We start from the raw sequence: 14657 nt of genomic DNA on the forward strand, positions 1-14657 counted from the left end.
TGTTGTGGTCCTCCTAACGATGATCATTTGGTTTTCTTTAGAAGATATTTGTGTCTTTAATAAGAGGACGGCTTGGTTATTTCATTTCATTTCATTTATTTATTTATATGTTGCAATGAAAAAGCCATTAGGCCAATAAGTATCACAACTATCAAAACTACAAAAGTGTACTCCAAAATAAAAAAAAACATCTTAAAAATATTACATAGTGTATCTTAAAGTAACCTAAGAAATCATATGTAAAATATGGACAATAAGGCTCCCCAGCCAATGAAAATAAATTTAAGTCTATTGCTGGTAATAAAAAAAAACAATATTTAATCATACGATACAGTATCGTCAATATCATTAACAAACAAATTGTTAACCTCCTTAAGAAGGCCTTTCGGTCTTTTTGTCGTCCATAAGAGAGGACCATCTATGTCTTCTATGAGTAGATCTTTTGGTCTTTTATGAGGAGGTTTTATTCTGCTATGAGGGGACTTTTTGCTCTTCCCTCAGAGGATTTTTGATCGTCCATACGCTGAACTTTTGAGCAGACCCGTGTGTCTTCCATATAAAGATTTGTTGGTCTTCTATGTGTTGTCCTTTTGGACATTTATGAGAGGATATTTTGGACATTTGTGTCTTCTATGAGAGGACGTTTTGGTGTTCCTTTGGAGAAGCTTTTGAGAGAACTTTGCGCCTTCTATCAGTAGTCCTTTTGGTAGGCGACCTTTTATTCCACTAGGAGAGTGCCTTTTGGTCTTTCTAACGATGATCATTTGAATTTCTTTAGAAGATATTTGTGTCTTTTAGGAGAGGACGGCTTGGTCATACTTGAGAAGACCTTTCGGTCTTCCTATAGAGAATCTTTTCGTCGTCCACAAGAGGATCTTCGAGAAGACCATCTTTGCCTTCTATGAGTAGATCTTTTGGTCTTCTTTGAAGACCTTTTATTTTTCTATGAGAGGGTGTTTTGGTCTTCTTTCAGAGTGCCTTTTGGTCTTCTTTGTGACGGCCTTCCCATAAGAGACTCTTATGGTCTCCCTTAAAAGTTCCCTGTAGAAGACCTTTTTGTCTCCCATAAGAATACCTTCTGGCTTTCTACGATAGGTCTTTTAATTCTTCTATGAGAGGATCATTTGGCCTTCCTTAAGCGGATCTTTTGACCTTACTTGAGACGTCCTTTTGAAAAAAAAACATTTGGGCCTTAAAGGAAATTTTTGGTCTTAAAAAGATTTTTGGGACTTTTTTGAGACACCCATTTGAGTAGACATTTTTGTAATTTATAGGAAAACCTTTGGTCTTTTATGAGAAGATCTTTTTGGTCTTCTATGAGAAAACCATATGGACTTCCACGAAATTACACGTTCGTCTTCTATGATAAAATCTTGGGGGTTTCCTTTAGGGTTTCCATTAGAATATCTGTTGATCCTCTATGAGAAGACCTTTGAGGAAGACCTTCTTTTTTTCTTTTGAACCTTTTGGACTTCCAGGCAAAACCCCTTAGTTTTCCAAAATGTTTCCCTATTTTAATTTTTTTTAGTTATTTTTCAAAATTGTTGTTATTTTTTAACATCACCCTCTCTTTTCTTGCAGGCTGGTTCCATGTTCACCAACAGGAATGGTTCGAACCCTTCGTCTATAGCAGCGACGAACATTTAGGCTGTTGGGAAAACTACACCATGTTTGCCATATCCAGTTTCCAGTATATCATTTTAGCTTTTGTCTTCTCCAAAGGTGCTCCATATCGTCGGCCGATCTGGTCAAATATACCCTTCTGTTTGACGCTCATTGTTAATATATGTATTGTTATCTACCTCATTATCTATCCACCGGCATGGTTGTCTGAATTTTTCCAATTGATACTGCCGCCCGAAATGGATTTCCGCTATTGGATGTTGATATATGGTGCTGCCGCATTTGTGGCTCATGTGGCCATCGAAACGCTAATTGTGGAATATTGTCTCTTTAAGAAGTTCCAGGCGAAACGTGATCGTGATGTGAAGACATCGAAACGTCGTTACATGCAAATTGAATACGATATGAAATTCTATCAGAATTGGCCACACATTAGCGAGGTTGTTGAGTCGATGCCAGTGGAAAAGAAACAGAGTAACATAAATCCGGCCTATTTTGAAATAAGTGCCGAGCAAAATTTCGATACACCGGTGTCGGATGAAAACAATCCCTTGAATAGTTTCTTTGATGTGGAAACGTCAACAACACCAACGCCACAGCTGGAACAACAATATGGTGTGCCAACATCTCAGTTCTTCAATGCAAACACAGACGACGGTGCAGCAGCAGCAGCAGCAACAGCGGCAAATGTTGCAAATATTTAGAGAATTTATTTAAAAATATAGAAAGAAGAAGAAAACCCTCTTTCCCTTTTCTTTTTTAGAAGAAGGATAGCATACTTATTAAGTGTAAAAGTCAAGTTAAATTGTATATTAAGGAATGAATGAAAAAAAAAAAGAAACCAACAACAGATAGTTCAATTTTGTAGAAATATTTATATTATTTTGTACTTATAAAGATTAAAACAAAAGATATCAAACAAAAATTAATGCCGAGAAACTTACTACCATTATTAGCAACAGAAGAAAAAGTAAAAGAATACAAACAAACATAACTAAAAATAAGATAGCTTTAAAAAAAGTATGATTTATTTACTCTCTCTAGCACTTAATTTTTGTTACTTAGCCCCCGGAAGGAACTCTTAGAGTTTCGATTGGGAAAAATTATTTAATATTATTTTTGTCATTTATACATACATATATATATTTTTACTTTATTATTATTATTATTTTTTTTTTTTTGTATTTAAGATTAATCTGTTTTTTTTTTGTTTTCTAAAAAGATATATTTTTTAGAAATATGCAATAATGTTTATTTAGTGTTAATTATGTGTATGTGAATAAATGCAATTAAGCTTAAGGTTTAAGTTGAATGATGATAAACCAACCAACAAGAAAAAATATATATATATTATATCATAATTATATTATGTAAGAAACAAAGATCACTACATTTTGTTTTCTTTTACGGGTATTTGTTTGGAGGAATTGTTATTAATTGGGTTGAAAGGTGTTCCGGATCCGAGCAGCAAAATTTCGCCAACAAGGTTACCTAATGACTATCCTAGAAGGGGCCAGCTAGTTCTTTATGAACTGTATACATAGCCTCCTCCATGAAATGGATATCCATTTAGTTTTCCTTTGGAAACGGTTTTTTCGTTTATGAAAGTAATTTTTGGTCGTCCTTAAAAGGATCTTTTTTTGGTTTTCTTTGAGGCGTTATTTTTGGTAGACATTTGTGTCTTTTGATTTTCTATGAGAGGACGTCTTGGTCTTTCTTAAGCAGACCTTTTGATTATCCTTAAAACGATCGATTAAGGAGAACTTTATGCCTTCCATAATATACGCTCTTGGTCTTCCATGAGAGGATATTTCATTCCACATCCGAACAGCAAAATTTTGCTAACAATGTTACCTAGTTACTGCCCTAGAATGAACCAGCTGGTTCTTTTTGAGAAGACATTTGTACCTTCTATGAGAACACATTTGTGTCTCATATGGGGGACCTTATGGTTTTCTTTGGGAGGACCCCTTGATCTTCTGTTAGACCTTTTGGTTGTCCTTAAATAGATCTATTTAGAAAAACTTTAGGCCTTCTACGATAGGATCTTTTATTCTTTTTTGAGAGAAACTTTTGTTCTTCCTAGAGCGGATCTTTTGGGCCTTGTTTGAGGAGTCCTTTTAGAAGAACTTTAGGTCTTCTATTGAGGAAATTGTGGTATTCTTTACGAGGATCTTTTGGCCTTCCTTAAGAGGACATTTGCAGAAGATATTTTGTGCTTCTATGAGATGACCTTTTGGACTTCTAAGAGGACGCCTTGATCTTCTTTAAGATGGCCTTTTGGTTGTCCTTAAATATACCTATTTAGAAGAACTTTGTGCCTTCAATAATATATAAACATTGGGCCTTCTAGTAGAGGATCTTTTATTATTTTATGAGAGAACCTTTTGTTCTTCCTAGAGCGGATCTTTTGCCTTGTTTGAGGAGTCCTTTTAGAAAAAATTTAGGTCTTCTATTAGAGGAATTTGTGTTTTTCTTTACGAGGATATTTTGGCCTTCCTTAAGAAGACCTTTTCAGAAGATATTTTGTTCTTCTATAAGATGACCTTTGGGACTTCTATGAAGGGACCTCTTGGTTTTCCTTAAAAATACTTTTTGCTTGTCCTTAAATAGATCTATTTAGAAGAACTTTGTGCCTTCAATAGATCTTTAATTATTCTTCGAGAGAACCTTTTGTTCTTCCTTGAGCGAATCTTTTGGCCTTGTTTGAAGCGTCCTTTTTGAAGTACTTTTCGTCTTCTAATTCAGGAATTTTCGGTCTTCCTTATGAGGAACTTTTGGCCTTCTTTATGAGGACCTTTTGGGATTATCTTTTGTTCTTCCATGATATGACCTTTTGGTCTTCTATGAGAGGACCATATATTCGTCAATGGGAGGACCATTTGGTCTGCCCTAAGAGGATCTTTTGGTCTTCTTTGAGACGTTCCTTTGAGAAGATATTAGAGCCTTCCATTAAGGGATTTTTTATTCTTCCTCAAGAGGATTTTTGGTCTTGTTTGAGGCGTTCTTTTGAGAAGGTCTTTAGGTCATCTATGAGAGGAATTTTTGGTCTACATTAAGAGTACCTTCTGTTCATCCTTAAGCGGATCTTTTGTCCTTATTTGAAACGTCTTTTTGATATGATTTTTGGATATTCTACGACAGGTCCTTTTCGTTTTCGTGAGAGGATCTCTTGGTCTTTCTTTAGCAGACCTTTTGGCCCTTCTTTAGACGTTTTTTACTTGTCTTTTGACAATATTTTTTCAGAAAATTTTTGTTCCTTCAAAATTGATCGTCTATCTTTTAGTACATCCTGTTGAAAAAAATTTCATCAAAGAGAAGAACTTTTCGTCGTCTGTGAGAAAATCTTTTGATCTTCTGAGAGGAGAACCTATGGGCTTTTGTGAGCAACCCTTCTATGAGGAACCCTTTTTTATACCATTTTTTGTCTTCTGTGAGAAAACCTTTGTGTTTTCTGGTAACTTTTCGTCTTCCAGGAAAATACTTCTTAGTCTTTCATAGTTTCCTTCCATATTTCACTTTTTCTTTTCAATATTGTTGTACATTTTTTAAATCTCGTTCACAGAAATCACACTCTCACGCTTGAATTCCATCGCGAATAACCACAGTTGCTTTTAAAAAATTAATTTTGTGCCGCTATAAATCTAAAACAGTGGAAATTCTTTTTATATTTTATTTGTATATAAAATCAATTAAAATATATACATAAAAAAATATATCAACACGACATGCAAATATAAAAAGTTTTTTTTTTTAATATATTAAATAAAAAGATAACACAAAACGTTACATCAATGTCTAGCATCTATGGTTAATTGGTCGTATCTATTTTACAAAAGAATATGATATCCACAGCTACAGTTTTTCTATAATTTCTTATCGAAAGAAAAAAAAACATTTACTAAGAATATATTTTACTTCTCAAATAGAAATGTCTTGGGCAATAATTCCATAACGCTTGTGCACAAAACGCGAAACGGTGGACTGTTGGGCTTGGCAGCATACAAAGGGAAATCATTTTTAGCCCCAAACTCGGCCAAAAATTGACGACAAACCCCACAAGGTGTGGTAAATGAGCCCTCCTGTTGGGCGACAACAGCACAAGCAACAAAATCACGTTTACCCTCACTGCAGAAGAAAAAAGCAAACGTTTATGGTGATATTGAAGTGAATTCTGTGTGATTTTGTTATGTGGATGTGGTGCTTAATTTATTCATGACTTGTTGGTATGGATTTCGCAAAGAAAATGATGCATTGAGTAAACATTGTTATGCCAATCGTATTGCATCAAAAATATGCATTCTTTGAACTGTAGAGCGTTGTAAGGATTGGAAAAATCATCAGAATTTCGAATATCGGGAGGTACCGTTATATGGGGCTATACGAAGGCGCTGACCTGCACCAATAATTTTCTCTCATAGCCTGTAGTATCCAGAACGACAAACTTAATGTACCCTCCATACTATGGTGGAGGGTATAACAAAGCATAGTTCGGCCGCTTTTTTATATTTATATTTCGAAGCGATGCAATCAGAATGACAAATTTATTTTAGCCCTTTATGTTTTGATGGAGGCGTTGGGAGATGTTCAAACATTTTGGCGTACAATGCTGCTGTATTAACAATAACCTCTTACCTTATAGCTTTGGCGGCTGCTGTTCTTTCGGCACAAATGCCTGCAGTGTAGGCACCATTTTCAATATTACATCCTGTGTAAATGGAACCGTCTGCTGTGCGTATAGCTGCACCTACAGCAAAATTACTATACGGACAATAGGCATGTTTGCGGGCTTCTACAGCGGCTAGGATTAATTCTCGTACCGGAGCATCTAAAATGAAAGGGAAATCAATAAGGATTTTCCAGATATTATCCAAATACTACACATTCTAGGTCCATTTTTCCCTCTTTCTTACTGTGGAGGGGAATAAATCGTACCGCAATTTCTAGATCTGTTAGATTCGGAAAGAAAAAGATTGGAAGCCTTTACATCATTTTCTTCTTACCTAAGGTATCAAACTCCCGGACATTGGCTTCATCTTTGGCGCCGTTTAAATAATATTTGGACATTGTGGTTTATTACTTAGTTCTCAGAAAGCCAGTGAATAATTCCTTCCTTTTTTATTATTGTTTCCAATTGGATTCCTCTGAATTTCACGGTCACCTCCGACTGCTGTTTATATAGTTGTGTTGTTTTTACAAAATGACAGATATCATATGTTTTTTGCACTTTTGTCATATAAAGAGAGATAGAGAATATAAAGAGGCCTCCTAAAGTCGTAGAAATCCAATAGACGCTTTTTTAAAGCAAAAACATTGCATTACAATCAAGATAACCCTATTTAAAATCGTTTTAAAATTTAAGTAAAATACCCTATTAATATCATTTTTAAATCACTCTTCGTTTTCGTGGGAGGGGGACATTTATCATTTATCAAACCCTCTTTTCATTATAACTCTCCGCGGCATTTGTTGTTTTGCTGTCAAAAGCGACCAAATCGCTGTCACATGGTTGCAATTTTTGTGTACTAAATAAAGTAGCAAAACTTATACTCTGTACGTCAGCCGTGATTCATCTGGATTTTATGAAATAATTGAAAAAATTACAAGCAGAGCAGTGCAAAACACAAGTACTAAACTATTTTAAACGTGTACTATACACAGTGCTCACGATCCGAAGAGATATTGGCTATTGCAAACAATCAAATCGTGACGAATTGAGAGCATTTGAAACACCATCCCCCCAGGAACACTAACAACAAACACCACGGAAAAAATGGTAGATGTGGCCGCTGATAGTCTTGAATTGCCACCTTTACGTAGTCTCGATGATTTCGTACTGGGTTCGGCCAGATTTCAAATACCCAATATCAAAGATTTCGATAAATGGGGCAATCGTGTGGTGAAGAATCTACTCTACTATCAAACAAATTACTTCCTCTTGTTTTTGGCCATCTATGGCCTTATGATGATTGTGAATCCAGTGAAAATCATTTGTGGACTTACCGTACAGGCCATGATTATTGCCATCATCTTGCATTTCTTCAGTGGTCAGACGAGATTTGTACGTTTACGTGTACCAGCTGCCGGCAGTGATACCCAGAAATGGTATATTCTCGGTGGAGCTTTGTTGGTTGGATACTTACTATTGCATTGGTTTGATGCTATTCTCTTGTCTTGTTTCACATTGTTGTTGCCATTTTCTCTTACATTTATACATGCTTCCTTGCGTCTGAGGAATTTGAAGAATAAGGTCACCAATTTGGCAACCGGTGTTAGTTTGAGTCCCTCGACCCCGATGGGTGTATTTTTGGATGCATTCAATATTGCTGCTGATCGGGTCTTGAGTTAAATTATACGAAAAGTTGGGGAATTGGATTGGGATGAGACAAGAGTTGGACGTTTGCATGCAATACCATAAATGAAAGGCCGCTAGGAAGATGATTAGATGGGCCGACAATGGATGATGTTTGGATGCCAAAATGAAAAAAATATATGTGAGTAACGTTATCTCATTAAACTAAGGTTGATAAATGAAATGTTTAACACACATAATTGTAGGTTTTCTTGATAAATGACTCGAGGTTATTATATTATTATATATAGCTAGAAGGTCTTAAAGTTTTACCTTTAAAGACCAATTCCTAATATTTTAGAACCTAATGTGATTTTTAGAATCACCTTTTAGAAAGACAAACGATATTAAGAGGAACTAATATTTGTTTTTCATAGAAGAACTTCCATTTTATAAACAGAATATTCTTTGATGTTTCGTTTAGATAGAAAACTCTATAAAGGCTCGTCTTAAGGTCTTCTATGAATAGAAGTAAACGCTCTTGAGTAATCTTCTAGAGGTCTCCCTTATGATTTTTTCTATTCATAGAAAAAAACTCTTCTGCAGCCATGCTATCGATAAAAGACCCAAAAGTCGTAACGTGTGTGTGTTATATGATTCATTCAATCTTATTTATATACCCCATTTATAATATTCTATTAATATTCTATCTATTCTCCTTTTCTTTCCAGGCTTTCAAAAAATTCAAAAAGTTTTTGTCATTATTCTCATTATTGTTATTGTAAGTGGATACTTTTCAACAAATCGAAAGTGATAGCCAACTTAAACAATCCCAATTGTAAACATTTTTATTGGGTCTTGGAATCTATATAAACAACTGACATCATCCTGTTTGTTATTCCAACTAATCACTTAACTTATCTTTTCCATAAACTATATATTACAAGAAAACCAATTGCTTACGTTATCGTACAGTGTATTGAATTTGTATCAATATAATTTATTGTCTTATACCATATATACAAATAATCCAACTCCAGTTGATATGTGTCTTGTCCTCTAAGAGTAAGAAAAACAATGTCTCAAAAATCTGAGGCTTTATATTTTAATTGTTTTTGTTTTTAGTTTCCTTTTGCTATTTTATATTTTTATTCTCATACAGAAATATAACGAATTTTTAAAAAGTATTCTACCAACTCCAAAAAAAAAAAAAAAAAAAACGATTGAAATTAAAATATAATTACAAAGTTTAAAAAGATTTTTATTTTAATATTGTTACATTTAAATACGAACAAAACTCCAATAAAATAAAGAAGAAAAAAAAACATATACATATATTCAACTATCCTTTAGTATATAATAATTTATTTTTTTTATATACTAATGACATATAAAGTTAATAAAACTAAATCTTATAAATCTCCATTTTGTGTGTTTTTTTTTTAATTTTCTGCAAAGCATGGGTAATCGTTTTATTTGGTTTGATAATTAATAATGATTTTTGTTTGTTTTCTTTTGGTGGCCTTATCGGCTACAAACAAACCTAAAGGTCTAAGCATATGACATCATGGTTTTATTTAGCTTAATCATTCGCCAATTTCAAGGTGGGCAAAGTATGTGCAGTTGCATAGAGATTTCGTTCGAGTGATTTGAACTCGAACATGGAAAAAACATGGCAGAGATAGGAATCTGACAAAGAAATAGTATAGTCAGGAACTGATAGACGTATAGCATATAAATTATGAAGAGGACTTTCGTAAGGTATGCTACATAGGGAAGATGATTAATGGTCTTCTACAGGGTGACATGAAAATACTGCAACCAACTTCAGACTGCTGTCATTTCTAAGCCACTCTTCCGACAGCTGCTAAAATTATTCCAGTGACAGCTCATTATATGGTTTTCAAGCGTATAAAAGCATTTTGGTGAGAATTTTATAGAAAAAAGTTATTCGTGATGGAATTCAAGCGTGATAGTGTGATTTCTTTATATTTGGCTGGAAAACCACAAGTGGTTATCGTTAGAGCAATCCGGCATTTAAATGTGAATAAATCGTTTGTGTCTCGTACCATCGCTAGTTATCGCGATACTGGTAGCGTAGCCCGACATACATCAAGGAAGTGAAAGTGGACGGAAGAAAACAGCAACATCAGCAGGAATGGTTCGAAAAGTAAAGAAGCGATGTGATCGAAACCTGCGTCGCAGTGGCCGAAAAATGGCTCGTGAGCTGAAAATATCGCAATATTCCATTCGGAAAATATTGATATTCGGAAAATATTGAAAAATGAGTTCCATTGAAATTTCAAAAAGTGCAAAAACTTATACCGCAACGAAAAGGAAATAGACTCAAAAGAGCTAAAGAGTTGATTCGCTTGGTCGAAAGTGGTGAACTGCCGAAATTGGTTTTCTCCGATGAGAAAACATTCGTTGTCCAGCAGTTTGTAAACAAACAAAATTATCATGTTTACTTGCCAAAGAGGTCAGCTGGAAATGTGCACCTTCGGTTGGCCACCAGAAGTCATGCGCCGGCCATGGTGATGGTGTGGGCTGCCATAACAACCGATGCTCGCTCTCCGCTCGTATATTCCTTGGGATCAGAATAAATGCCGAATATTATCGCGAAAATATTCTGGGAGGTGTATTAAAGACTTGGGCACGCAAACATTTTGGCCGCAGACCTTGGACATTCCAACAGGAAACAAGGTTGGCACTAAAAATACCAAAGTGTCGATCACCTTACGCAAGCGCTTTGCCGAGAATGGGCCAAAATACCGCAGAGCTACATTCGGACAACGTGTGACGGTTGCATTGGCCAATTGAATACCATAATTCGTGTCAATGGTGACCAATTCGAACAAATCTAAACTTATTCAAAAATTTGATGCTATCTCGGACATTTTTTGCTTTCATTCAATAAAATTTAAAAAAAATGTAATAATTATGGAGTTTGACTTTGTTGTAGTTTTTTCATCTTACCCTGTATAGCATATAAATTACGTAGAAGTCTTTCGTAGAGTCTTTCAAGGGGAAAAGGTCTTTGGTTAAATGATTTAAAGATCTTCTACAAATAAAAGACATCCTGATAGGAAGAAAACATTGGGTGTATCTTTTTTATACACCCCTCTTTAATTCATCACAATATTGCAGATGCTTTGTCTCATGATACAATTTTGTCTCAAAGTAGCATTAACAGCCAGCTGATTTGACTCTTCTGTAATATTAGTGTCAATTAAGATTTCCCATATGTGGCTTAGAGCTTATCAGTAAAGGAGGGACATTTTTTGAGAGTGAAATCCAATTTGTTATAACTCTCAGGCAAGGGAAAACAGTACGAGGCAAGGGAAAACAGTAATAAAACAGAGTATTTAACTTTCCAAGAGAAATGTTGACCTGCAACGTTGCATGCCAACAATCCTGATAATGAAGAATTGGATTTTATCCTTTAGTATTTCTTTATTCTTTGGACAAAAAAGCCACCGTGCAATGTTGCAAAAGATGTCGCAATGCTGCGTATGTGTCTGCAAATTAAAATTTTTAAATATTTTTACAATAAATTTTCATGTTGTCCCTCGTATCGGTTTATTCATGACCCCTTAATGCGATGCTTTGTCTTATCAGTGGGGTTTTCCCATAATATTGGAGCATTCAGTACTTTTGAATTTCTGTTTGACAGTCATTTCTTACATCTTTTCAAGTCTCCTCATGATGCAGCGTAACTTTTGTATCTATTTAATTTTATTATTGACAAAGCAATTGGCGTTTGCTTCCGATTTAGATGAGGTAACATCCTAATTTATTATTGGAGTTATTTAATAAATATTTTCCCCCTTTTTTAATTCCAATACTAGTATACGGAGCGTGAAAAGAATGAAATTGAATTATATCGCCAGCTATTTCTTCGTTTGAATACAATTATTAAAGCTAATATTGAAATGAAAGGTGAAATATTGGATGTAAAGGATGAGTTGAAGACAATCGATGAAAAGTAAGTAGTAAAAATAAAGTTATGGAAAGGATATGGAAAGAAAACATGAACTTTTTTGATTGATCTTTAATTAATTTGCCAGGGAGAGATCCACCATTTATGCTCCATTATTGCTCTGTTCCAGAACCTGCAGAAATCTATAAGTTTTGCTTTTCTTCGATATCATTAAAGAAAACAGAATTGAAATTTGAAAATTTATACATTACTGCATTTCTGGAACACAGCACATCTTTTCCCTCTTTTATACCCTCCACCATAGTATGAAGGTTATATTAGGTTTGTCATTCCGTTTGTAACATACATTTTAGAACCCACAAAGTATATATATTCTTGATCAGCCTAAAATTCTATTTAGCGATGTCCGTCCGTCTATCCGTCTGCCAGTCGGTGGAAATCACTCTAGCTTCCGAACGAAATGAAGTAGGTTGATAAAATTTTACTCAAATGTATGTTATATCTGCAGAACTTTTGGGATTTAAAATGGGCCATATAGGTCCACGTTTTAGTATAGCCCCCATATAACTGTACCTCCCGATATTCGGTATTTTGAGAATTTTAGCGACATTATTTACCGGAATTGTTTCAAATTTGGTATTTGAAGTTCGTAATGGATACTGCAGCCCAAGACAGAAAATTGTCCGTGCAGGTCCACGTCTTCGTACAGCCCCCATATAACGCTACCTCCCGATATTCGGTATTTTGATGATTTTAGCGACATTATTCACCGGAATTATTTCAAATTTGGTATTTGAAGTTCGTAATGGATACTACAGCCTATGACAGAAAATTGTCTGTGCAGATCCACGTCTTCGTATAGCCCCCATATAACTGTACCTCCCGATATTCTGTATTTTGAGGATTTTAGCGACATTATTCATCGGAATTGTTTTAAATTTGGTGTTTGAAGTTCGTAATGAATACTACAGCCTAAGACAGAAAATTGTCTGTGCAGGTCCACGTCTTCGCACAGCCCCCATATAACGGTACATCCCGATATTCGGTATTTTGATGATTTTTGCGATATTATTCATCGGAATTATTTCAAATTTGGAATTTGAAGTTCGTAATGGATACTACAGCCTATGACAGAAAATTGTCTGTGCAGATCCACGTCTTCGTATAGCCCCCATATAACTGTACCTCCCGATATTGGGTATTTTTATGATTTTAGCGACATTATTCACCGGAATTGTTTTAAATTTGGTGTTTGAAGTTCGTAATGAATACTACAGCCCAAGGCAGGACATTGTATGTACAGGTCCACGTCTTCGTATAGCCCCCATATAACGGTACCTCCTTATATTCGGTATTTTGATGATATTAGCGATATTATTTACCAGAATTGTTTCAAATTTGGTATTTGAAGTTCGTAATGAATACTACAGCCTATTCACCGATTTTTTTCAAGTTTCCCATTTGAATATTGTAATGGCTTTTGACAGAAGTTGCAGGTCCACGTCGTCGTTTAGACGGCTACATTTTGTATTTTTAAGATTTTAATAGAATTTTAACGGATTTTATTTTTTTGAATATTGCCAAATTCGTTCCAAATGGTGGAGGGTATTCAAAGTTCGGCCCTGCCGTACTTACAGCTTTTTTTACTTGTTATCTATAGGTTTTATTCTTTATACAATTTAATTTCCCATACATTTTTCAGATTAAATACGACCAGTTCGACTCAGTGTTGCAGTGGAGTTACCAAATACGACCCCTTTTTAGATGAGCAATTCCAAAATTTCGGTGATGGTTGGATAACCATTCAGAGACGTCTCAATGGCATTGAGAATTTCGATCGCCCTTGGGCTGATTACAAAAATGGTTTTGGCGACAGCTCTCTAGAATTCTTTATTGGCTTGGAAAAGCTGTATGCCCTAACTCTCGTCAAACCTTGTGAATTATTAATTGTTTTAAAAGATTTCGATAAGAATACGCGATATGCTCACTATGACACATTTCGTTTGGGTTCGGAAAGTGAAAATTATCTTCTAAAGGAATTGGGTCGGTATAGTGGTACGGCTGGTGATTCCTTGGGCTATCACAAGGGTGCGCAATTTTCTACACTAGATCGTGACAATGATGCGCATGCAAGTCTACATTGTGCCGAGAAATTTGGTGGCGGTTGGTGGTATCAGGCGTGTCATGAGAGGTAAACTGGAAATATTTTGAAATAAGTTTTTGTTTTATTAATATTCTCTATTTTTCTTCCAGTAACCTCAATGGCCATTATGTAAAAAGTGATCACGAACGTAGCTTTGCTTCCGGTATCCATTGGAAAACATTTCGTCCGAACTGGTATTCCCTGAAATTTTCCCAAATTATGGTGCGACCAAAATGAAGATTTAAAGAGGGGTTTTTCAATAAAGAAATAAATTGAAATGTAATCAACTCGGAACCTTTAATAATAATAGACCATATAGACTTCTCGAAAGGACTAAAATGTCTGGCAATAATCTTTTATAAAATCTTCTAATAGAGAACTAAAACTTTAATAAAAATTGCTTTTGCCAAATCGCAGAAAAGACTATATCTCTAGAATTAAAGGCTTTTTATGTATAGAAGGTTTATGCGAAAGCTTCTTTCTATTGTAGAGCCGGAGAAAATGTTCAGTGTGTTGTAGAAGGGGAGTCTAAAATAGTCTTCCTTGCCTTAAAGAGTTTTTAGCATATTAAAACCCCGTAAAAGGTCTTCGATTTATAAAATTAATTTAGATCTCCCTCTATCTTTACAAGACTGATTATCCAAGGGTTGTTAATCTGT

The 14657-nt window shown here is 34.9% G+C and overlaps 4 protein-coding genes across 7 annotated transcripts in view; 3 read left to right on the plus strand and 1 right to left on the minus strand.

Moving 5' to 3' along the window:
- LOC101890051 (polyamine-transporting ATPase 13A3) overlaps positions 1-2584 on the plus strand; it is a 55794-nt gene extending 53210 nt beyond the window's left edge. For all 4 annotated transcript variants that reach the window (XM_005188352.4, XM_059130928.1, XM_005188353.4 and 1 more), the window contains exon 10: positions 1582-2584. In XM_005188352.4, the coding sequence (XP_005188409.1) occupies positions 1582-2327 (746 nt within the window). In that variant the 3' untranslated portion in view covers positions 2328-2584. The remainder of the gene's footprint in view (positions 1-1581) is intronic.
- A 195-nt stretch (positions 2585-2779) lies between these two features.
- On the minus strand, positions 2780-6850 carry LOC101889885 (cytidine deaminase). Its single transcript, XM_005188351.4, has 3 exons — positions 6627-6850; positions 6259-6451; positions 2780-5751 (listed from the first exon to the last, which is right to left on the minus strand). The coding sequence occupies exons 1-3, from the start codon at positions 6688-6690 to the stop codon at positions 5538-5540; spliced, it is 471 nt and encodes a 156-aa protein (XP_005188408.1). The 5' UTR covers positions 6691-6850; the 3' UTR covers positions 2780-5537.
- Positions 6851-7134: 284 nt separating this feature from the next.
- Positions 7135-8028, plus strand: LOC101889714 (PRA1 family protein 3). Its single transcript, XM_011296205.3, has one exon. The coding sequence runs from the start codon at positions 7397-7399 to the stop codon at positions 7970-7972; it is 576 nt and encodes a 191-aa protein (XP_011294507.1). The 5' UTR covers positions 7135-7396; the 3' UTR covers positions 7973-8028.
- A 3507-nt stretch (positions 8029-11535) lies between these two features.
- Positions 11536-14281, plus strand: LOC101889548 (ficolin-1-B). The gene is made up of 4 exons (XM_005188349.4): positions 11536-11695; positions 11764-11900; positions 13558-14046; positions 14109-14281. Exons 1-4 carry the CDS (start codon positions 11618-11620, stop codon positions 14233-14235), a joined length of 831 nt encoding a protein of 276 aa, XP_005188406.1. The 5' UTR covers positions 11536-11617; the 3' UTR covers positions 14236-14281.
- The last annotated feature ends 376 nt before the right edge of the window (positions 14282-14657 follow it).

Source organism: Musca domestica, unplaced genomic scaffold, assembly GCF_030504385.1.
Source record: "Musca domestica strain aabys unplaced genomic scaffold, Musca_domestica.polishedcontigs.V.1.1 8, whole genome shotgun sequence".
NCBI classification, from domain to species: domain Eukaryota; kingdom Metazoa; phylum Arthropoda; class Insecta; order Diptera; family Muscidae; genus Musca; species Musca domestica.

Excerpts from the sequence above, each read along its gene's own strand:
- LOC101889885 (XM_005188351.4), bottom strand. The coding sequence starts at position 6,690 with ATGTCCAAATATTATTTAAACGGCGCCAAAGATGAAGCCAATGTCCGG. Across the intron at positions 6,452-6,626 it reads CCGGGAGTTTGATACCTTAG|ATGCTCCGGTACGAGAATTA; the intron begins GTAAGAAGAAAA and ends CTTTCATTTTAG. Across the intron at positions 5,752-6,258 it reads GCAGCCGCCAAAGCTATAAG|TGAGGGTAAACGTGATTTTG; the intron begins GTAAGAGGTTAT and ends TTTCTTCTGCAG.
- LOC101889714 (XM_011296205.3), top strand. The coding sequence starts at position 7,397 with ATGGTAGATGTGGCCGCTGATAGTCTTGAATTGCCACCTTTACGTAGT.
- LOC101889548 (XM_005188349.4), top strand. The coding sequence starts at position 11,618 with ATGATGCAGCGTAACTTTTGTATCTATTTAATTTTATTATTGACAAAG. Across the intron at positions 11,696-11,763 it reads TTGCTTCCGATTTAGATGAG|TATACGGAGCGTGAAAAGAA; the intron begins GTAACATCCTAA and ends TTCCAATACTAG. Across the intron at positions 11,901-13,557 it reads TTGAAGACAATCGATGAAAA|ATTAAATACGACCAGTTCGA; the intron begins GTAAGTAGTAAA and ends TACATTTTTCAG.